General features: G+C 40.2%; 1 protein-coding gene across 6 annotated transcripts in view; it reads left to right on the top strand.

Annotated features, from left to right (window-relative positions):
* Positions 1-22,318, top strand: part of NISCH (nischarin) — a 48,487-nt gene that overhangs the window by 21,989 nt on the left and 4,180 nt on the right. The window contains exons 9-19 of one of the 6 annotated variants that reach the window (XM_077325815.1): positions 547-615; positions 2,237-2,422; positions 3,689-3,817; positions 5,369-5,482; positions 7,296-7,404; positions 12,917-13,035; positions 13,454-13,503; positions 13,942-15,264; positions 15,844-16,018; positions 17,682-17,835; positions 19,671-19,799. In XM_077325815.1, the coding sequence (XP_077181930.1) occupies positions 547-615; positions 2,237-2,422; positions 3,689-3,817; positions 5,369-5,482; positions 7,296-7,404; positions 12,917-13,035; positions 13,454-13,503; positions 13,942-15,264; positions 15,844-16,018; positions 17,682-17,835; positions 19,671-19,799 (2,557 nt within the window). Of the gene's footprint in view, positions 1-546; positions 616-2,236; positions 2,423-3,688; positions 3,818-5,368; positions 5,483-7,271; positions 7,413-8,923; positions 9,179-12,916; positions 13,036-13,453; positions 13,504-13,941; positions 15,265-15,843; positions 16,019-17,681; positions 17,836-19,670; positions 19,800-22,318 lie in introns of those variants that run through there. The other 5 variants (XR_013229069.1, XR_013229070.1, XM_077325816.1 and 2 more) reach the window with 5 other exon arrangements.

The raw sequence follows: 22,318 nt of genomic DNA, 5'->3' as shown, positions 1-22,318 counted from the left end.
GCAGAGTCAAAAGAACTGTTTTTAACCCCCCACAATGGTGGGATAGTGGCATGTCGCTCCCCCAAACATCGTGCAGTGGGATCTCCATACCCTCGCCCCCCCCCCCCCCCGCTGCCACTACCACAAGGTGCAGCAAAACCCACCCATTGACCCCAGAGTTGTGCCTGTATGCATACAGCTCCAGAGTGGACCGTGTGCATTGGGAGATTTCTTCTCCTGTGTGTACATGGAACGCAGGGGGGCTTAGTGCCCTGGTGCTAGGAATTAGCACCCTGGCACAGCCACTGTCATGCATAATCGGTCTTACAGATACTTTCACTACAAAGGGACTGGCTAGTTGGCCAGTTTCAAGTAGCTTGTTTGATCACAGCCAAAGGCTTGGATGTGCTTAATGGATTGTCCCTTTGATAAACTGTTTTTGCCATTTCAGAAGAGCTTTGCTGTTTGAGAAACCCAAATGTAAAGGGCTTTGTATGCACAGTACCAGTCACATGGTTACTTGTATCGAGGCTTGTGGGTATAAAGACACTCTTTTCTTTGTTCTAGAAATTAATGCCGAAGATAGAGTTCTTGGATTTGAGCCACAATAATGTACCACTAGTGGAGAACTTGCAGGTTGGTTTTATATTTATGGTTTTTTAAAAAAAATATGTTCTACCCTTTATTGAGATTAATTTTACTTTTCGTTGGAAAATGGCATAAATGCAAAAATTACCAAAGCTGTAATAAAGATTAATTGCAGTGATGTTCATACCGCCATGTTTTGTACTGTTATTCTATACTGGTATTGCTGTTATGTCCTGTATTTTAATGGGGTTTTATTCAGGGTTTTTTAACAAAGGTCAATTGTGACCTGTCATGGGCTGCTCTCGGGAGTAGCAGGGAATAAATTTAGTAATAAAATAAGAAGAAAAAGAAGAAGAGTTGGTTCTTATGTGCCGCTTTTCTCTACCCGAAGGAGTCTCAAAGCGGTTTACAGTTGCCTTCCCTTTCTTCTCCCCACAACAGAAACCCTGTGAGGGAGGTGAGGCTAAGAGAGCCCTGATATTCCTGCTCAGTCAGAACAGCCCAAGGTCACCCAACTGGCTGCATGTGGGAGAGTGCAGAATCAAACCCGGCTTGCCAGATTAGAAGTCCGCACTCCTAACCACTACACCAAACTGGTGTAATATAGAATCTTTTCCCTATGAGATCACTTAAGACTGTCTCCATGTCTTAAATACAGGAGACTTTGGATTGGGTCCAATATACCAAGAACAAATGGAACTTTTCTGCTTACCATTCCAGAACAAGGGACCTTTGGGAATTGCTTTGGGGGAGGGTGGTGGGGAATTGGTGAAAATCATCCTCTTGCTGGCGGGAATACAGCTGTGCTTGTAGAACACAAGGCCTGACTCTAATTTGTTAATCTATTTTCCTTGCTAAGAGTTCACTGAGCTATATTGGCCGGTAAAGCTAAGCAGGTGTGCCTTTTCCATTTATATCCACGTAGCAAAAGAGGAAGATTTAATGTCCTGTCTTTCTAAAAGTGCTGCATATTACACAATAGGTTCCTGTCTCTCTTACTGTATGACTTCAACAGACAGTATTTGAGATTAGCATTCTTAAATATATGTTTGCAAGAGGACATCTCAATTGCTCAGCCTGTTTGGTCAGGAATGTTATAACCTAGTTGTGTCTCATGCTAGTAAATTAGTATTTGAATATCTTGCATGTTGAGTTTTGTGGAGTCAGAAACAAAACTTAATAAAGGGAGTTTGTCTAGTTACATGTGGTGGCTGATAACAATAAAACCAAATGCATTGCTTTTTCAGACACAGAGATTACCGTATGGACTGTAAAACAAAATCTTTAAAATTTGCATTCCTAAATTACATTGACAAGGAAGCACCGGTATGTGTGGTAGCTTCCCGGTATTTTACCTCCCCTCAGTTGCTTCTGGCACTTAATACTAAGGAAGATTAGTTTGGCATAAAGGGCTTGTATGGCTCAAGATTCTAATTCAGGCTTCAGTGAATCAAATGGTAGTTGGTAATAGAAGGTGAGCAAATTGGTAGGGGCACAAGTCCGGTCTCTTCAGCAACCTTCCAGAATCACATTTGATACTGTTGTATAGGAGCGTACAAGGGAACTAATGGTAGCAAGCATGACTTCACTGACTCTTGATGTGTTAGTAAGATACACAATATGAATCCTGTTTAATTAGTATGTAATCTGTCTTTGTATTCTTTTCTAGCATCTCTACAATCTTGTTCATCTGGATCTCTCGTACAATAAACTTGTGACATTAGAAGGCATTCATACAAAACTTGGGAACATCAAGACTTTAAATTTAGCAGGGAATCTTCTAGAAAGGCTTTGTGGCCTTAACAAACTGTATTCCTTAGTCAACCTTGATCTTAGCAACAACAAAATAGAACAGGTATTCTAACGTTGCTGAATAAAACTCCACTTGTAGTCAATATATTTAGGCCAGGAGTCTACAAATCTGTATTTTGTGATGCAAATTACATAAACTGGTTCTTCTTGATTCACACAGAATCTTGGCTGTTGTAGCTAGTTAGAGCAAAGTGGCATTTTAGAGTGGCATAAAGGATCAAAGAAAGAAGCCAATGGTCAGATGGTCTCAAAAGAGGGTTTTGTTGTTGTTGTTAGGTGCGTAGTCATGTCCGACCCATCGCAACCCCATGGACAGTGATCCTCCAGGCCTTCCTGTCCTCTACCATTCCCCGGAGTCCATTTAAGTTTGCACCTACTGCTTCAGTGACTCCATCCAGCCACCTCATTCTCTGCTGTCCCCTTCTTCTTTTGCCCTCAATCGCTCCCAGCATTAGGCTCTTCTCCAGGGAGTCCTTCCTTCTCATGAGGTGGCCAAAGTATTTCAGTTTCAAAAGAGGGTTTAGTGCAACTTAAACCCATGTTTCCATTCAACAGTACTATTTCATTTAGTTGTTGACAAACATAAATCAGTATCCAGTGGGGGTGGAGAATTAAATGCAGCATAAGACATGCAAAATAAGCAAATTTCTAGTAAATTTGTTCCTGACACAATAATTGGGGTTTTGCCTGTAAAATAAGAGTTGAATACAGAACTCTACAACCATTGTCAGTAGCTGATTAAGTAATGTAAAATATTAACTGTGTTGGTTTGTGTGATTAGTCACAAGTAATCCACACCCTCTGCTGAGATTTGATTGGATTTGATTTTATGTATTTTTGCAGTGTAATGCAATGTACTGGTCCTATGTTTTGGATCCTGTGCATTCTAGACCTCTTTTAGAAGAACTCTACCTTCAGCCCTCCTTCTTTGTTACCTGTGTGTTTAATTAAATATAGAGTGTTGGATCATATTATTATTTCCACCTAGTTAATCATATGATTTGTTTCTGCCAAGTGTTCTTTCAAGGAAGAAAGACTCTCCTGAAGAGAAATACTTTTACTGGTGGAGAAAGCTTTTCTTTGATACAAAGCAGTGTTTCTTTGTTGAAGGAGGTCTTTCACTATTAGTGGAAGACTTGTTGGAAGGGATCTGAATTAGCAGAAGAGAGTCAAAAGATCCAGCTCATAGTTTGCATAATATATTTTAGTTATTAGAGTGTTATTCATTTACATAACTTTCAATGGTAATTTAGAAAAGATGTCTGATATTTTAAAGTTTTGAATATTTGTGTACATCTGCATTTTTCAGATTGATGAAATAAGGAATCTAGGAGGCCTTCCATGTTTAGAAAAAGTGGTTTTATCCAACAATCCTCTGAGTATTATTCCCGATTACAGGACCAAAGTACTAGCTCAGTTTGGTGACAGAGCCTCAGAGGTAATTCTTCGTAGATGTGTATTTAATGGTTTATCATTCATGTAATATGCAAAGTGAAAATGATCAGCTTTACTGAGTCAGGAATACAGTATGATAGTTTATAAAAGAAGAAAATAATTTATTTTTAATAAATGATATGTAGTATTTATATCCTGCATTTGACCAAATTGGACCCCAAGAAAAAGTTTCTAACAGTTACTTAAAACAATTGGAATTGCTCACTGAACAACAAGCAAATTAAACAGCAGTGAAACATCCCCAAATCAAGTGCATCTGTAAATGCCTTCAGCTGATTTCTGAAGGAGTGCACATCTGCTGAATGTGTTTGAATTCTGTGACTGGGGTGCCCTTTCAGAAGAAGAAGAGCTGGTTTTTATACCCTGCTTTTCACTACCCAAAGGAGTCTCACAGAGGCCTTGCCTTCCTCTCCCCACAACAGACATCCTGTGAGGTAGGCAGGGCTCAGAGAGCTTGGTCAAGACTGCTCAGTCAGAACAGCACTATCAGGACTGAGACAAACCCAAGATCATCCAGCATGCTGCATGTTGACGATCAGGGAATTAAATCTGGCTCACTAGATTAGAAGCCACTGCTCTTAACCACTACACCGAGCTGGCAGAGCAGGACAAAGCCTGTTCGGGCAGCTACCTACCTCACCTTGAAGGGATCTGGGACCTGGAGCAAAGGTTTCAGCAAATGATATGCAAATAGATATGAATCCAAGCTGTCCTTCACATGCTCTAATTCCAGACAGGCTTTTAGAGGCAAAACCTGGCACTTGGAAGCCAATCTGGAATCAGTGAAGATATTTGAGTACTGGGAAGACAATGGAGCATTGGGGGAATGATTGGGAAAAGAACATACTGAGAAATAGGATAGTTTCAGCAAGATTTCTTACAGCAAAATTATCGGCATAATAAAAGATAAATCCAGTAGCTTTTCTCTTCAGTTAAGAATGTGTTGGTACAGTATGATTATGGACAAAATTACAAAGTACAGTTGAAAGGAAGAAAACTATGCAATCAGGATTTCTTTGTGAAAAATGGGATGCCTTTTGTAAACCAGAGGAAGATGTGAAGGCTGAGGTATTGTTGTATATCTGGGTGTTATTTCTATGTCTTACACTGTTATAAAGAACTGTCTGTGGTTATGTATCTAGATTTAAGGATCTCTGATTAAAAATAATAATTATACTACATAATAAAACTTAAGGTTTTTAGAATAAGTTTTATAATTTTGCATTAATACTGTAATTTAAGTAATTCTTTTTTCTCTTGTGATTTAAGTTTTATAAGCATGCACAGTAATAAAACTGATGCATGTTTTATTATTTCTGCACAGAGTACTTCTGAATACTTCTTTAATCTTTGACTATTGTGTTGCTTTAACTTCTGCACGGATTTTAGTTCATTTATTTAGTTTTATTTGAAGTATTTCTGACCTGCACTCTACTTAAAAACTCCAGGGCAGCTAGTGATTGGGTCACTTTCTTCTTCAGACCCACATTATCTGAGGAAGAACAATTTTGACCAATTTCTTGATGTTCTTTAGGTCTGTTTGGATAATACTATAACCACTGAAAAGGAACTTGACACTGTCGAAGTATTGAAGGCAATCCAGAAAGCAAAAGATGTTAAATACAAAATGAATACCTCTGATAAAAAGGTGAGAGCTCAATATTTCATGCTTTTTGATCATCTGTTTCTGTTTTATGAATAACTAGATTTAAAGCCCGTTGTACTTTGAAATATAACAGGTACTAGAAAGGGGGGGGAGGAGGCCTTTTGGACCGGGGGGGGGAAGGTCTCCTCCACTCCCCTGGCAGCGGCCCAGCCTCCCTCCCCCCGGGCCTAGAACCACAACCGGGGCCCCAGGTGTGCTTCTGGGCCTGGTGCAAAGGCCTCTCCCCCCCCCGGCGGCCAGGCATTCTCCCCTGGGCCTAGAACCACTCCCGGGGCCTCTTTGAGGCCCCGGGTTTGTTTCTGGGCCCGGCAGGAAGACATCCTTCTGTACTCACGCCGTGGCGCTGCTTCCCCGTCGCTTTCTTGCCTGTCCTGCTGAGGGCCCAATTGGAAGGGCCTTCGCTGGTTTGTGTTCTAGTGGCTTGTGTTTAGTGAATTTTAATTGTAGGCTGCTTTGATCAGAATAGAAATATATTTTAAATAAAGAGAGGAAAACAGAAATAGGAAATAGTGTGGGAAGAGATGCTTCCTGTCATTCCTTGCAGGTCTTTGCTTGTTATATCTAATTTTGAACTAGTCTTTTGAGCGTGGAACAAAAATTCCACATAGGTGGGGCCAGGAACAAATAGGAGATTTTTCTACAAGCTTGAGGAAAACTTAGAATTTTCAGTAAAATCTGAAATCTTATACACAAGCTCATGAGGGAGGTGTTACAAAAAACCCAGTACTAAGCAACATCTGTTGCTTTAAGAGATGCATGTCCAGTGAGGTCTACATGAGATCTTGGTGACCAATAGGAGGGGCTGTTAGATAACCACAACACTTTTGCCAGTCCATGTGAGCCTTGATTTCTGTCCATTGAGGAGGGGATGACTGAAAAAGGTAAGAAATGGTGAGGAAATGAAACAAGAAAAGGGGAGAGAAGATAAGCTGAAGGGGTGTAACAATGGAAAAAGCTAGTGGGTGAGAAAAAAAAGTAGAGAGGCTGCCAGGGAGAGGAAAGGAGAGAAAGCTGAAACTTGTAAGGTAGGTAAAGGTGGGTGGGGAGAAGGAAGCAGAGGAAAGGGTGGATCTACAAGGAATGCCAGCGGGTAGAGAAAGAGGAAATAATTCAGGAAGGAGGAATTGAGATGCCCCCTGTGGTTGACAGTGGGTCCCCTGTTTCTATTGGATGATGGGCACTAAATCTTCGAGCACCAGAATGTTCAGAAGTGATGTAAAATTTTTGGTGTGTGTACAAACCTTAAGTATTCAACTTCAGTTATCTTACCAAAGATAAATACTATTAAAAAAAATAGAAGCTTCACAAAGTTGTTAGGGTCATTGTATTTTATCACACAATGTACATTCATTCAACATGTTCTTCCAGTTAAATAAACTTGGTTTCTGTGCATTGTTGGGCAGTTTCTGAAGAGAGATCAAACTTAGGAATACATAAACAAATCTTTGTGCATTGATTACTCCTGAAAAATAATATTTTGGGTCCTTTTTGAAACATATCTGTATTCCAGTTATCTCAATGTTATTTGTTAATGAAGTTGAGTTGTGTGCTGCAAGTTATTGTAGATTATCTGTTTGAATTCATATTTTGACTTCCTTAAAATGTATATCTAAAATGTTAATAATTCAATATTGTATCAAATATCTTCAAAATAAGCTGTGGAATAAGGCCATAGATAGTGTCAGAAACCTGACAGGAGAGTACGCAAAATAATTTTTTTTACTAGTTGCTTATGTTCTGGATAATGGATGTTTATAACCTTTGTTCCTAGCCCTTCCTTTTTGTTCTTTCTTAGATCACTGAGGATTCCAAGCTTTCTGTTGCCAGTTCAAAATCAAACTGCTCTTCTCTTACTGTACATTCTTCCTGTCCTTCTCTGCCTCATCCTGTCAGCTCCAGTCAAGGTAATCATGTATGTATCATGCTGCTGGGCTGGGCCTCCTGGTTCTGCCTTTCTAGGCTGCAGTGATATACATGAATTTCTGAACATAGAAAAACGGGTTGGCACCATCAGTGAAAGCATTAAAGCAAATGATCAAATCCTCCGCAGATGTTTGCTAATATTAGTTCAGATGTCTGGTAGTTCCTGTACAAATTGTAAATGAAAGAGTTCGCTTATAAAGTTCACCTTTATAAATCACAAGAACATCAAGCTGCCTTAGACTCAGCCTGACCAAGGGTCCCTCAACGTCAGTATTGACTGGTCAGACTGACAGCAGCTCTCTAGGTCTCGGGTCAAGGTCTCACGCATCACCTGTTACCTGATCCTTTCAATGGAGCATGTTGGGAATTGAACCAGAGAGTTTCTGCATGCCAAGCAGATGCTCTTCCTGCCCTGAAGACAGACATGACTGTGAGAAATCAAAATGAGCAGTGGCCTCTAGATTGCTTTAATAGTGGAAGAGGGTATTGCAAGCAGCTTAAAATAGTAAAGTATTTAACCATTTGGACTACTTTTCTTTGAATGTTAAAAGGATTGTAGTAAGAAGAGGGACACTTCCAGAGTATGTGCTCTTTATTTGGAAATGTACAAGATAGAGCAGTTTCCTCTACTGTATCTCAAGGTTTTTTGAACAATATTTTATCTTGGAAAGAAAGCAAGGGCTGTTGTGATAGTACATTACTGATTATTTGCACAAGGCTAACTTAGGACAAGAGGAGAGTAGATTGTGAAATTGCTGCTATCAGCATTTTCTGTCATCTACCAGTAAAATAGAGATTTCTTTCCGAATTATCTATTGTTGCTTTTTAACGTGATAATTTTTTGTAAATTTCTTTCCAAGCATCAATATGGCTTATCCAAAGCGTATATTTATTTGAATTGAAACACATTCATTTCATTTGTTACTATCTAGGATCAGCTAATACCAAAATAAAAGTATAAATTAAACAAAAGTAAAATATATACAAACAATAAACATCCTTAACTTTGAACACTAATTTCAGTGATACGGAGTGGTTAATAAGAAGACTGAGGCATCTACTTCTTTATTAACTAAGACAAAGCTCAAAATGTAGCCACCTTAAGAGAGGTTTCATTAAGGCAATTTGCAAGAAAATGGATATATAATATTTATCAGATCTGCCTGGAAGCCTGGATAAAATAGGAGTAATGTACGAAGAACAAATATCTTCATTAAATGAACAGGAAGTAATGACTTTTCAATTGTTTCAACGGTATTCAGTTGGCAGAAACACAAATGGTGGCAATAAGGGATATCTAAAAGCTTGCCTTTTAGCAGAGCTGAGGGTAGAAAGTTGAAAAGAGGCCAAAGTAAATGCTCCATGGTGTTTAGGAAGTTCTAAGAGGTAATTCACTGCAATTTTTTGCCATGATTCCTTACCACCGGATAAAAGTTGACTCTATCAACTTGAATGACTATATCCCAGATTCCTTGTTTGATTGTTTCTTTGGTGTTGAAGAACCCAAGATGGCATAGAATTGAAGGAGGAATCCTGTCAGGAGTCAGCCCATGGAGGCTGGTGATGAGGAAGAGGAGCCACAGCTGAGCACCTACTGGAAGCCATGAGTAGGAGGGAGTCACAGAGGAGTGGTGAACTTCTCCAGCTACGTCGGGAAAGGCGGAGATAAGACCTAAATCTACTCATTACATGCAGGGGTTGGAAGATACACCTGAGTCTTTTCAGGATGAGAACTGGAAGATCTGGACTCCCTGTGTAAGTCTTTGCAGGTGCTGCAGTTGTCCTACAGCCATGTCTATTTGAGGCTGAGGTACTGAGTGCTCAGTCTGGTTGCAGCAAGTGAGACTATAGTCACATCCATGCACTTGCGGTCACATCCCAGCCTGATTTCCTGCCTGTTCTTGATCCGGATTGCCTACCTCCTTGTTGATGGCCACCTGCCCTCAACTCTTGGACAGCTTTACAACTAAGCTGACTACCTCCCTGCTGACCTTTGGACTGCCTATTGACTGGCCTGACTTCTGACTGCCCACTCACAGACTGGTAAAAAGCAGCTTCTGACTCTGTATTGCATTTCCAGCTGCTGGCTGAGGCTCTGCACCCATTCCTTTGCTGTGCTGCTGGCTTCCATCCAGGCATGATAACAGCCCAGCTGTGAACTCTGTCTGCTCCAAGGTCAGGATGGGCCAAGCTAGGCAAGCATCTCCAGCCCAACCTGAGACAGGCCATCACAAAGCCCATATGATTTGATGTCTTCTCAGCTGCTTCTGCCCAGACTAAATGAGAATCATCTGGTAGAATTAAAGGAGTTAACCCTAGAGGGTTCCAATTTAAAATAAGCCAAAAGCATGCCATTTACTACCAGTTGCACTTTTCTGACAACACCATTCCCAGCTCTATTCTGAGGACGACATTAGAAACCCAGAACCAGATGCTAAATATGAATGTGAGAAATTAAGGCTGGGGTACTTCCAGGCAGATCTGAGCACCATATAAAAATTGAGGCATCACCTGGCCCTAAAAGATTTTAATCAGATAAGTTATGTGTAAGTTTCCTTTTCAAAAAAATGAAAAAAAGAATCTCAGGGTTATATATGGCTTATATAATATTATGATCATATTACCAGATTATAACTGTGCAAATATTTATTTTGTTAATAGGCAAGTTTGCTTTATAGGAACATTTGTATAGGATTTTTTAAATAAAAGGGGAGGATCTTGTAGATCCTGCAAAATCATGAGAAAGTTGTAATTTTTTAAATTCAGAACATATTTGATCAGAAAATCAGTAATTTTAGAATCTTTTTGATTTTATGAAGATTTTTTGGATTTGTACCTTTTAACTAGTTTTCTAGAAACTTCCAAAAATTAATGTGCATTCAGCATTTTATTTTCCAAGAAGATGTAACAGCTGAAGGTGTTTTTAACAATAGCATCTGTTTCCATTCATTATTAATCATGTCACATGTCACTGGTAAAGCTGTTTTTATGGGGAAAACCTGGTTTAAATATTTTTACAGGAAATGGAAAAGTACAAATAATGCTTCAGCTTCCTCAGAACGTTTACCTTCTGCTATTGCCAGAATTCAGTGGGTTGTTTCTCCTTTCCATTAAAGTAATGATGAGAGTATGATGTTGCAGTATGCCTTTGAGCACTTTGAAACAATTCAATGTTTCTTGGCGTATGTTAGCATTTCTTATAGAAGAAGCTGTGAAGTGGAATTGTATTTGCAGCATTGCATGGTGCTCTCCTGCTGTGATCCTAAAGTACCAAATGCGAGTGAAATCTGTTTGGATTGAACTGTTCATTGATTTTACTCAGCGGTGTTATCAAGGACTACCTCAAATCATCCTACAGCTTCATTTACTTTAATTTGTATGGTTTGGTAGTTAAAAATGCTTAGAGGTTTTTAGTTGTGCTTTAATGAGTCAGAATTTAGGGAAATCTCAGCTTTATAGAGTTTGAGAACCACAAACTAAAAAGGAAATGCATTTTTAAAGATTAGGAGGCCAATCCTATAGGTTCCTGATGTATGTCACTGGGCACATTGCTTACTCCTCTACAAGCAGCTATGCAATTGTGGGAGAACTGCCTAGAAAGGAGGAAGCTGGTGGTAAGCTACTCTGTGTGTAGTTTCATGCATGGCATAAATGGAGAGTGGCAAACTGTACCCTAATTATTTTTTGTTTGTCATTGTTGGTAGAGTACTGGAAACAACATATATTCTCATCTGTCACTAATACTGTCTGGAAAAATCTTCATAGTCCCAATCCAGGTCCTTTATGCATTTCAGGGTGCATAGGGAACAAGTCACTTACAAGCACCTGCTGTCTTATTTGTTTCAGTGGAGATTTACTCATGCATGTGTAGCATGCAGATGATTTGCTTCCATGGTACATAGCACAAGCAAAAGCAGAACACAGTGCAAGGCTACATGATAATGATGAAGTGTAATCCACATAGGCTTCACAAATTAGTTCTAACTATCGTATACTCTATCCAAATACCATCTGTTTTTCCATAGCACCTTTTTCAGGGTGGTAACATGTGACCTTGAATAACCTGTGAAATGTAACTTCATCCAAGCAAATGCTTATGTTTATTTTTCCTGTTTCAGGAGAGACTTCCTCATGTAGCAGCAGACAAAGCTTGATATTTACAAGCCATCCATCCCACAAAGGGCCTTAACCTCCTATCAGACTGATCTGGCAGATTGGCTCCTTGGTTTGATTTTGTAAAGGGAGCTTCAGTATGCAAGTTGGAGGACTGCATTAGAAGGCTTAGAGAGCCAGCTCAGTGTATTGGTTAGGAGTGCGGACTTCTAATCCGGAGAGCTACATGCAACAGGCTGGGTGACCTTGGGCTTGCCACAGCACTGATCAAGCTGTTCTGACACAGCGGTAATATCAGGGCTCTCTCAGCCTCTCCTCCCTCACAGGGTGTCTGTTGTGGGGAGGCGAATGTAAGCTGCTTTGAAACTCCTTCGGGTAGAGAAAAGTAGCATATAATAATCAAATCTTCTTGTTTTTGCCATTCAAAAAGAAAGAGCCACGCTGCCATATCAGTTTGATTCACATTTCTGAAGTACTGCTTGTTGCTCTACCCCCCCCCCCCCCCGAGCCTTACACTCTGCAAGTACCAACTTATTGGTTGTTCCCGGGCCCAGGGAGGTTCTCCTGGCCTCGACCAGGGTCAGGGCCTTTTCGGTCCTGGCCCCAACCTGGTGGAATGAGCTCCCAGAACTGAGGGCCCTGCGGGAACTTTCTGTGTTCTGCAAGGCTTGTAGAACGGAGCTCTGCTGCCAGGTCTGTGGTTGAGGCCGGGGCATGGAACATCGGATCCCTCCCCCCTACCCGGGGAGATAATACTAGATCGTCGTGTTGGTGGTTGTCAGCAGTTGCAAACCTCTTGCCGCACTGAGAGGCAGCCGTACTGGCTGTGGGGAGGGGTGATAGTTTTTACCACCAGGTTTGTTTGTTTGTTTGTTTGACTTAATCTTAATGGAGATTTGAATAGGAATTGTCTGTTTTATGTGGGGTTTTATTATGTAACCAAGAGCCTCTTTGGCGCAGAGTGGTAAAGCAGCAGACATGCAGTCTGAAAGCTCTGCCCATCGATCCCAGCAGCCGGCTCAAGTTTGACTCAGCCTTCCATCTTTCTGAGGTCGGTAAAATGAGTACCCAGCTTGCTGGGGGGTAAACGGTAATGACTGGGGACGGCACTGGCAAACCACCCCGTATTGAGTCTGCTATGAAAACGCTAGAAGGCGTCACCCCAAGGGTCAGACATGACTCGGTGCTTGCACAGGGGATACCTTTTTTTATTATGTAACCAGCCACGAGATGGCTTGCCATGAATGGCGGGAAACAAATCCAATTAATAATACATTTATATATAAAGTATTTATCTGAGAAATGAGTAACAATAGTTTGAAGTCAGTTTTGCTTGATTTCACACCTGTGTTATTGAAGTGCTGTGTCTATCTGTTGTAGGAATAATTTACAGGAAAACAGCCCTAGCCAGCAGTTTTTCATCAAGTAGTTTGACTCCTAAAAGCCATACAGTTACCCAAAGATGCTCTGGAACATCAGAAGAAGGAAGTAGAAGTCAGGTAATGGCATTTTTCTTCAACTGTTTGCAGTTGTTTGACCCTTTATCTGTGAATGGGATTTCTCAGCGTTCACACCATCAGTTCATTTGTGCTCTATCAGTGTAATCCTAAATAGAGTTACATCTTCTAAACCATTTGATTTAAATGATTTAGAAGGGTATAACTCTGGTTGGGATTGTCTTATAAGATTGTATTTGGCTTTGTGTTTACTGATCATTCTGATGCCTGAAGAAAAAGATATTTAGCACCTGAAGGTTCTACAAGAGCTGAAATGTATTAAGAAATCCCACATTAACATTGTTCTGTGATTAGATTCATATGTAGTTGATGATGATCACAGTAATTCCATAGACATTAAGATATCCCCTTTTCCAATGTGGTGTAACTGATTTTTGTTCTGTTGTCTGTTTTATCTAAGGTATCTGCTTCAGAATTGGATATTTCTAAAGAAAATGCCCATCACATGTGGTGAGAGAGAGAAGGGTGTCACTGTCAATTTATTTATTGAACCATGCCCTATATTTGCAATGATCAGAGGCTTTTTTGTGTGTAGAAGGGAAAAGCAAATAGTCAAAGTTCCATAGTAATACCTGTAAAAGTATGCCACAGGGTACTAGAATTGTTTCTTGAAAAAAGAAACAGGGAATGCTGAGACAGGGCTGGCATCAGTATATGCCAAGGTGGGGCAACTGCCAGGGCCTAGGAATTCTGGTGGGGTTCACAGCCACTGGTTCTCAGTCATGCAGGCAAGTGTGGGGCATGCAGGTGTCAAGGTGGAAATGAAGGCATGGGGGGGGGGCTCTGGTGGTGAACAAATAGGGTTCCAAAGGCACTCTTTGCCCAGGTGGCTACTTTTAAATTGGACTAATACCATTTCTTCCTTTCTTTATTTCATTCTTTTTGAAGTTTGGATCATTCTGAGGAAGAACCTGATGCCTTGCCTGACCCTTTTAATACTGTTATCCTTCCATTTACCTGTATGTCATACACTGCCACAAATCAAGATTTTGTGCAACACCTCTCTGCCTTGATAGCAGAGGCTATGGAAAATGCGGATCCTTATATGGTGGAAGTTCAAAATACAGGGAGCCTTCTGAGTGATTCCAGAGTTACAGATTCTGAAGATGGCTATTTTGAAATGGGACTTCATGAAGGAGACCATGTGTTAGAGTTCACCACTTCTTCAGATACTGCTTCAACAGCTTCTGACAGCACAAAACCAGAACAGGATCACATACTCAAAGTTCTCTGGAGTTTTTCTATTCAGGTTCATAAAGAAGCCAGGCAGTTTGCTTCCTGCTTGGTTTTGACACATAGTGTGGTAGCTGTATTTGAAATTCCTCAAGACTCCAAAGGAAACTGCCAACATATTCTTTCTGCCTTGAAACTAGCACTGTGTTTTCCATATTCTGATCTTACAGAATTTGGCTTTTTAATACCAGAGATATGTTTGATGCTGAAGTTAAAGAACAGTGACACCTTATTTGTGACTTCGGATTCTCCAAATCTGCAAGATTTCTATTCCTGTTTACATAGGTGGTATTCTCAGTGCTGTGTGCCCACTTTAGCAAGTTCTATACTGTACTGTGGCAAAGCAAGTTTGCAAGAATTTGTTTACCAGCTGATGGGATTTTATCACATTTCATCTGAAAACACAGAAATAAAAGGCTGTTTCCCAGTGTATCTTTTCTGTCATGATAAAGCCAATGCTCAAAAAACTGTGTGTCAGCTAGACATTGCCAGTGGTGACAAAGCTAGTCCTAAATCTGTTGGTGGTTCTGCACTTTATTCAGTGCTTCCCAAATCTGCTGAAGAGGGCCACTGTGGGTCCCATCCCTGTTGGATATTTCTAACACCCCAGCACCTGCATATAGTGCAAGTTGACCTTAGTGTATTGCCAGGTGAATACAGAGAGACTAAGGATGTACGGAGCATATTCAACTTGAGCAGGATTCCACTGGCTTCTGTTCTTCTGCATCCTACCAGACATTGCACGCAGCAAGAAGGTTCATTTTCAGACGGGCATGTGCTGGAATTGCTCATTAGCTACAACTTCATCACAGTTGTATTTGTCCTACCTCATGAGAAATTCCATTTTCTTAGAGTCTATAGTCTTCTGAGGACACTTCTGCAAGACATCAAAACTATAATTATATTCAAGGCTTCCAACAACATGGAATCAGCCAGACAATCTCTCTCTGACCCCAAGAGGCTTGGTCAGATTGCAAGGTGATGACCACTTTTTAAGTGTATGTTATAAACTGGGAAACAGAATGTGTGCCTGAATGTGATGGTGAAAGCTTTACACAAGTAGTCTGGTTCATGTAAACTGTCAGTGTGATTCCTTTGATTGCTGTGGTTCCCAGCTATAAGTTATTGTTAAAATTCTAACCAAAAATTTCTGACAAAGTTAGATTCTGAGGAGAATCCACATAATTCATATGGGGAGGAATGTATAGTTGGGGTCTGCTACAAACGCTCAATGATATGTACACATTAAATTCTGGTTTTGTGGCTTATATTCATTTATTACAATCAGTGACCACATATCAAATGGCATATACAGTACTAATAATAATGCTGAAGAAATATTATAAAACTAAACAACAGAGTACCTGTAAAACCATCACAATTACAAAAAAATCATGTCATTGATTATACAGTTAGCTGGTTAATACAGTAAAATAAAATAATAAACATAATCATATGACTTGCTTTTGGGACCTAGCCCAAGATCGTCTAATTTTAATTGTGGCATACATTTGGTTTTCATTCTGACAGAATTTTTACATCCCTTTTCTTCTTTAGTTTTTCCAAGCCTCATTTGCCATTTTCATCTCTCTACCCATCTGAATTTCTGATACACAAAATTTCTGAAGAAAACCAGATACCTGTGCACCTTCCAGTCTCTTCATCTCTTCAGTACGTGGCTGGGCTAAAGGAGAAAGCCATTATGGAATTTTTCCACTGCAGCATTGCTGAGGTATTGTACGCAAAGAAAAAATCCTAGTGGCTGAGATTCCAGAATAACCCCATTAGTCTGTTGAACAAACCCCTCCAAAATTCCTTTGGCAACATCTGTTGTAGCATTAGGGCTGTCTGCGAGAGAGTGTGCTGATATTTGGAGAAAGTTTGTCTTTTTAATGGCTTGAAATTAAATACAAAGTAGGCAACAGCAAAAACTTCATTGTTAGATATTACCACTTATTTCATATTTAGAAGTTGAACAAAGTTGGAGTCCAATTGCAAGTTTAAGACAACCAAGTTTTATTCTGGGTATAAGCTTTTGTTTGCAGGCACACTTTGTTCTGCTGCCTTGTTCTGCACACAGTTGGTTCTAATGCTTCAAACCAACATGACTACCCACCAGAATCTATTTTTATAAACTTCACCCTTTAAGTGCTTCCAGCAACTGATTGAAGATTTTAATAATATGCTTACACCTGAACAATTTATAGTAGCATCGTCATTCATGTGCACATAGGACAAATTGCTCTGGTTATTTGAACAGGTTGAAAATTACTCTTTAGAAATGGTTCAAATTAATATGAAGAGATTACCTTTTAGTCATTACCAGCACAACATGAGCCACAGGCATATAAAGAAGGCTGAGGTCTAGGAACCAAGCCCTATAAGGCAAGGCAGAGGGACTTGGGTATGTTGAGCCTGGAGAAGAGGACATGATTGCTCTCTTTAAGTATTTGAAAGGTGGTCACTTGGTGGAGGGCAGGGAGGGGGTTCCTGTTGGCAGTAGAAGATAGGACCCAGAGTAATGGGTTTAAAGTATATGTACAGCGATACCAGATATCAGGGGGAAAAGTTCACAGTAGTTACAGCGGTGGATTGGATGGCCTGTATGGCCCTTTTCAATTCTATGGTCCTATGATTCTAAGTGCTTAGATACATTTTAATGAGTCTTTACTATTATGGCTAAAGCTCCATGTCATCCGATGACAAACCAATAGATGTAGAAAGACAGCATGATATTAATAATATCTTGGACCCACTTTTTGGAAAAGACCTTCTTAACAAGACTGTCCTGATGCCATATCTAACTGATCATCTAAATTCTGAACAAAGAAGAACTTTCACTCTTCTCCATTATAATGCTCTCCCGCTTTTCTGGAAGGAAAGTTCAAGGGGCTACTGATAGAAGGACACAAGTGTGTCTGTGACGAAGGTCAAATAGAGACAGCGGAACATGTCCTATTTGAGTGCGGACTCTATCGTCACCTCCGTACAGATTCACTGGCCTCGTTGCTTGTAGAATGCCCCAGCGGTCTGAGGAAACAGCGTCTTAAGCTAATACTGTCAGGTGCTAATAAGCTAATAAAGACCTAAAAGCTAATAAAGACCTAAAGCTAATAAATACCTAAAAAAACTATTGCTAAATTTGCTTGGGTAGCTATAAAAATAAGGCAGAGCTGGACCAACCCTATTCACTAATACTTTTACACTGTATCCAAATATAATTGTTCTTATTTCTTAGTTTTTATCCATTCATACTTGATTTTATATCTGTAATCTTATGTTTTCTACTGGTTGGTCTATGACCGTAAGTAAAATTGATTGATTGATACATTTTAACAAATCTATACATGAGGCTGTACTTTAACAATTGACTGATTGTATTGCCAATATTATAGGTGGAGAATGAAGAGTTGAGATATCTCATGTGGTCATCTGTTTTGCTTTACAAAGTTCCTGATGTGGAAGTCACAGCTTGTGTGCTACTCTCAACTAAAGCTATTTACTTTCTGTTGGATGATAATGTGATTCATTCCAATGAGCAACATTTGGGTAAGAAAATTAGCCAATTTCTGGTTCGGATGATGTCTACAAACAGGATTGATAAGAATGCTTGGGATTAGAATGGGGTGAGCAACTTTCTCAGCTTCAGTATCTGCAGTTCCTACCTAGATTGTATGGTGGAATGGATCTGATAGTATGTTTTGACAGGAAGACTCGTATTCAAAAGTTTGCATAAGTTGCAAATGTGCAGACACACAGAAACAGTTTACAAATAGTGCAGAAGAGAGGAGGAGGAAGGGAGGTTTACCCTTTTTCACAGTTAAAAACTTGGGGAAGAACTACAAAATAGAAGCAAATCACAGAGGTTCCCATATGTTTTCCTCACAATACGTATATGAAGGTAGGGGAAATATTTGTAGGGAAGAAACAAGGGTGGGATTGTTAACCCTTCCCTCACCAGTTCTACACATTTTTCCTTGTCAGGCTCCAGGACTGAAAAGGGATGGGGTTTAAGAATGATTTCAAATGGGGGCAAAGGAATGACTCCATAGTAAGTCAGTAGGTAGGAAAAGCACCCTTGCTGCCCACTGATTCTCTTCCCATTTCACTTTACACATGTGTGGCTTAAGAGTCAGCTACCAGTTTCATCCATGCTCTTCTTTTAACTATTAGAAAGTAGCCATTGGGGATAAGAGTTGTGATCGTGGTGAGATAAAATCAGAGTCCAGTAGCACCTTTAAGACCAACAAAGATTTATTCAAGGCGTGAGCTTTCGAGTGCAAGCACTCTTCGTCAGACTAAAAACTGACCATCAAAAAAGTAGGAATATATAAGCAAAAGTTAATCTTGTTACATTAGTAAACTGTGTCACAGCAACCAAAAACAGCCACATGAGAACTCTCTGCCAAATCAGCCAATCAAACCCCTCGAACCCATTTGTAGTTCACAAAGACATATCAGAAATAAAACTGTCAAAGCCACGACTCACGGCTCACACCCTACTATTTACTACCTGGCCCCATCTGTCTCCCTACCAGTGTGAAACTTTCTTACAAGTAGAAGTTTTAAAGGTGCTACTGGACTCTGATTTTATTGTGCTACTTCAGACCAACACGGCTACTCTTTTGAATCGATCATGGCGAGAGTTTAAGATGCCATTTCCATGAGAGCTATTGTATTCTAAATTTGAGAGCTTTTATAACCAAAATGGAGCGCTTCTACCAAGCCTTTGGTTGGGTCCAGTAAGCGGATAACACCTAGGAGGCCATCCTGAACACCCTGCTACACCCAGTTGACGCATCGTGGGGCAATCCTTGGTCCAACCAACCTGTTAGGTTATGGACAAGTGTTACATTAAGTAGTTAATGGTTAAATATTGAGTTTTTATTGGGTTACAGTTAAATGTTTCTTTAATGATATTGAGACAGTTCACTGAGTCTGATTCTGGAGTACATTCTACTGTTTCTTACTGGAGCATGTATATGTTATGAACTTCCCTGAGCCATATGGGAGGGTGGTATAAAAATGCAATAAAGAAATTAATAAGAAAAAGATACTCTGCTGTAACAATCTTTCCCCCCTACTGTGGCTAATAGCAGCTGCTACAGGTAGGGGGACAGTTTTTCTTGGGAAGCAATGCAGGGAGAAGGCAAATCCTGATACCATGGCTCTGATCCAAAGCCCTTCTTTCCTCGCAGTTTTTAAAAGAATGTTAAAGGATCCACCCACATAACTTGGTCCTACACAAGTACACATTTTACAAAGTAATTGCATTCTTAAAAGAGGCACATTTCAAATAAAGTTATGGAATGTCATAGTGATTCTCATGAAACCTTATTTGTTTACATAAAGTTACTAATCACTATATGTTCTCTGTTCAACAGATTTTTGGAACCAGAGCTCATTGGATCATAAATTCAGCTCTTTTCATCTTTCTTGTTGCTTAGTTATAAAATTGAACGATCTAAACTCTGTTAATATTGGACTTTTTGATCAGTATTTTCGACTTACTGGTAAGTAAATATGTGTGACCCTCACAATTTAAGTTGTGTAAAATGTAAACAATGCTGTTGTCACAGTTAAGCCTCAGTACTGATACTCTGCAGTCTGTCATTGTGACTAACCACATTTTATGCTTTATTGTTTTGAGTAAACTTAGCTTAAGGGTATTGGTTTTTCAACACGTTTTGATGTTCTTGTGCTCTTGCTGGGAAGGCCTATCATCATTTCTTTCAGCTCATGTCAGACATTGAGTTCCAGAGTTGTTGTTGTTATGTGCGAAGTCGTGTCCGACCCATCGCGACCCCATGGACAATGATCCTCCAGGCCTTCCTGTCCTCTACCATTCCCCGGAGTCCATTTAAGTTTGCACCTACTGCTTCAGTGACTCCATCCATCCACCTCATTCTCTGTCGTCCCCTTCTTCTTTTGCCCTCGATCTCTCCCAGCATTAGGCTCTTCTCCAGGGAGTCCTTCCTTCTCATGAGGTGGCCAAAATATTTGAGTTTCATCTTCAGGATCTGGCCTTCTAAAGAGCAGTCAGGGCTGATCTCCTCTAGGACTGACTGGTTTGTTCGCCTTGCAGTCCAAGGGACTCGCAAGAGTCTTCTCCAGCACCAGAGTTCAAAAGCCTCAATTCTTTGACGCTCGGCCTTCCTTATGGTCCAACTTTCGCAGCCATACATTGCAACTGGGAAGACCATAGCCTTGACTAAACGCACTTTTGTTGGCAGGGTGATGTCTCTGCTTTTTAGGATGCTGTCTAGATTTGCCATAGCTTTCCTCCCCAGGAGCAAGCGTCTTTTAATTTCTTTGCTGCAGTCCCCATCTGCAGTGATCTTGGAGCCCAGGAAAATAAAATCTGTCACTATCTCCATTTCTTCCCCTTCTATTTGCCAGGAATTGAGAGGGCCGGATGCCATGATCTTTGTTTTCTTGATGTTGAGTTTCAAGCCAACTTTGGCACTCTCCTCCTTCACCCGCATCAACAGGCTCTTTAGTTCCTCTTCACTTTCTGCCATTAGAGTGGTATCATCTGCATATCTGAGGTTGTTGATATTTCTCCCTGCAATCTTGATCCCAATTTGTGACTCCTCTAATCCCGCATTTCTCATGATGTGCTCTGCATACAAGTTAAATAGGCAAGGCGACAGTATACAGCCTTGCCGAACTCCTTTCTCAATTTTGAACCAGTCAGTGATTCCATGTTCAGTTCTCACTGTTGCTTCTTGACCTTCATATAAATTTCTCAAGAGACAAATAAGATGCTCTGGTATTCCCATCTCTTTAAGAACTTGCCACAATTTGTTGTGCTCCACACAATCAAAGGCTTTAGCATAGTCAATGAAGCAGAAGTAGACGTTCTTCTGGTACTCCCTAGCTTTCTCCATGATCCAGCGTATGTTGGCAATTTGATCTCTAGTTCCTCTGCCTCTTCGAAATCCTGCCTGTACTTCTGGAAGTTCTCGGTCCACATATTGCTGGAGCCTAGCTTGTAGGATTTTGAGCATAACTTTGCTAGCATGAGAAATTAGTGCGATGGTGCGGTAGTTTGAACATTCTTTGGCATTGCCCTTCTTTGGGATTGGAATGTAAACTGACCTTTTCCAATCCTGTGGCCATTGTTGAGTTTTCCAAATTTGCTGGCATATTGAGTGTAGCACTTTTACTGCATCGTCCTTTAAGATTTTGAATAGTTCAACTGGAATGCTGTCACTACCACTAGCTTTATTGTTGCTCAGACTTCCTAAGGCCCATTTGACTTCACATTCCAGGATGTCTGGCTCCAGGTCAGTAACTACCCCATTGTGGTCATCAGGGATGTTAAGCTCGCTCTTGTATAGTTCTTCTGTATAATTTTGCCACCTTTGTTTGATCTCTTCTGCTTCTGTGAGGTCCCTACCATTTTGGTCCCTTATCATACCCATCTTTGCATTAAACGTTCTCTTCATATCTCCAATTTTCTTGAAAAGATCTCTGGTCCTCCCCATTCTATTGTTTTCTTCTATTTGTTTGCACTGTTCATTTAAGAAGGCATTCTTATCTCTTCTAGCTTTTCTCTGGAATTCTGCATTCGAGTTCCAGAGTAGAACAGTATAAAAACAAAATAAAAGAACCTTTCTTGTTAATTACAATTTCCCTCCTTCAGCTTTCTCCAGTTACAACAGGAAGTGCAAAGTCCCTTAATTCCAGCTTCATAACTCTTGTTTTCAGAGTTATAAGCCAACCAAAGAAGTTATAGTTTTTCTATCACTTTTTAAGGGTATTTGTCTGAAGTACCCCATGAACAGGACTGAAGACAGCTCCATGAATTCCTGGACACTTCCTTTGTCACTAAAATATACGATTGATGGAGATGGAATTCTAGTCCTCTGTCTTCAGAATGCTGCTGTGTAGATACAGAAAGTATTACACATAAGCCTGACCTTGATGTATTTTTAAAAGTTTCTAACTTCATTATGCTATGCTGCTGGAAATACTTTGCCCACCACAGTGTTGTGCAACACCCAGTGGAGGCAGCTTAGTAATATAT

The sequence above is a fragment of the Paroedura picta genome, chromosome 3, assembly GCF_049243985.1.
Source record: "Paroedura picta isolate Pp20150507F chromosome 3, Ppicta_v3.0, whole genome shotgun sequence".
Classification (NCBI taxonomy): domain Eukaryota; kingdom Metazoa; phylum Chordata; class Lepidosauria; order Squamata; family Gekkonidae; genus Paroedura; species Paroedura picta.
The sequence above is the reverse complement of the archived record's forward strand: the minus strand, read 5'-3'. Positions and strand labels throughout refer to the sequence as shown.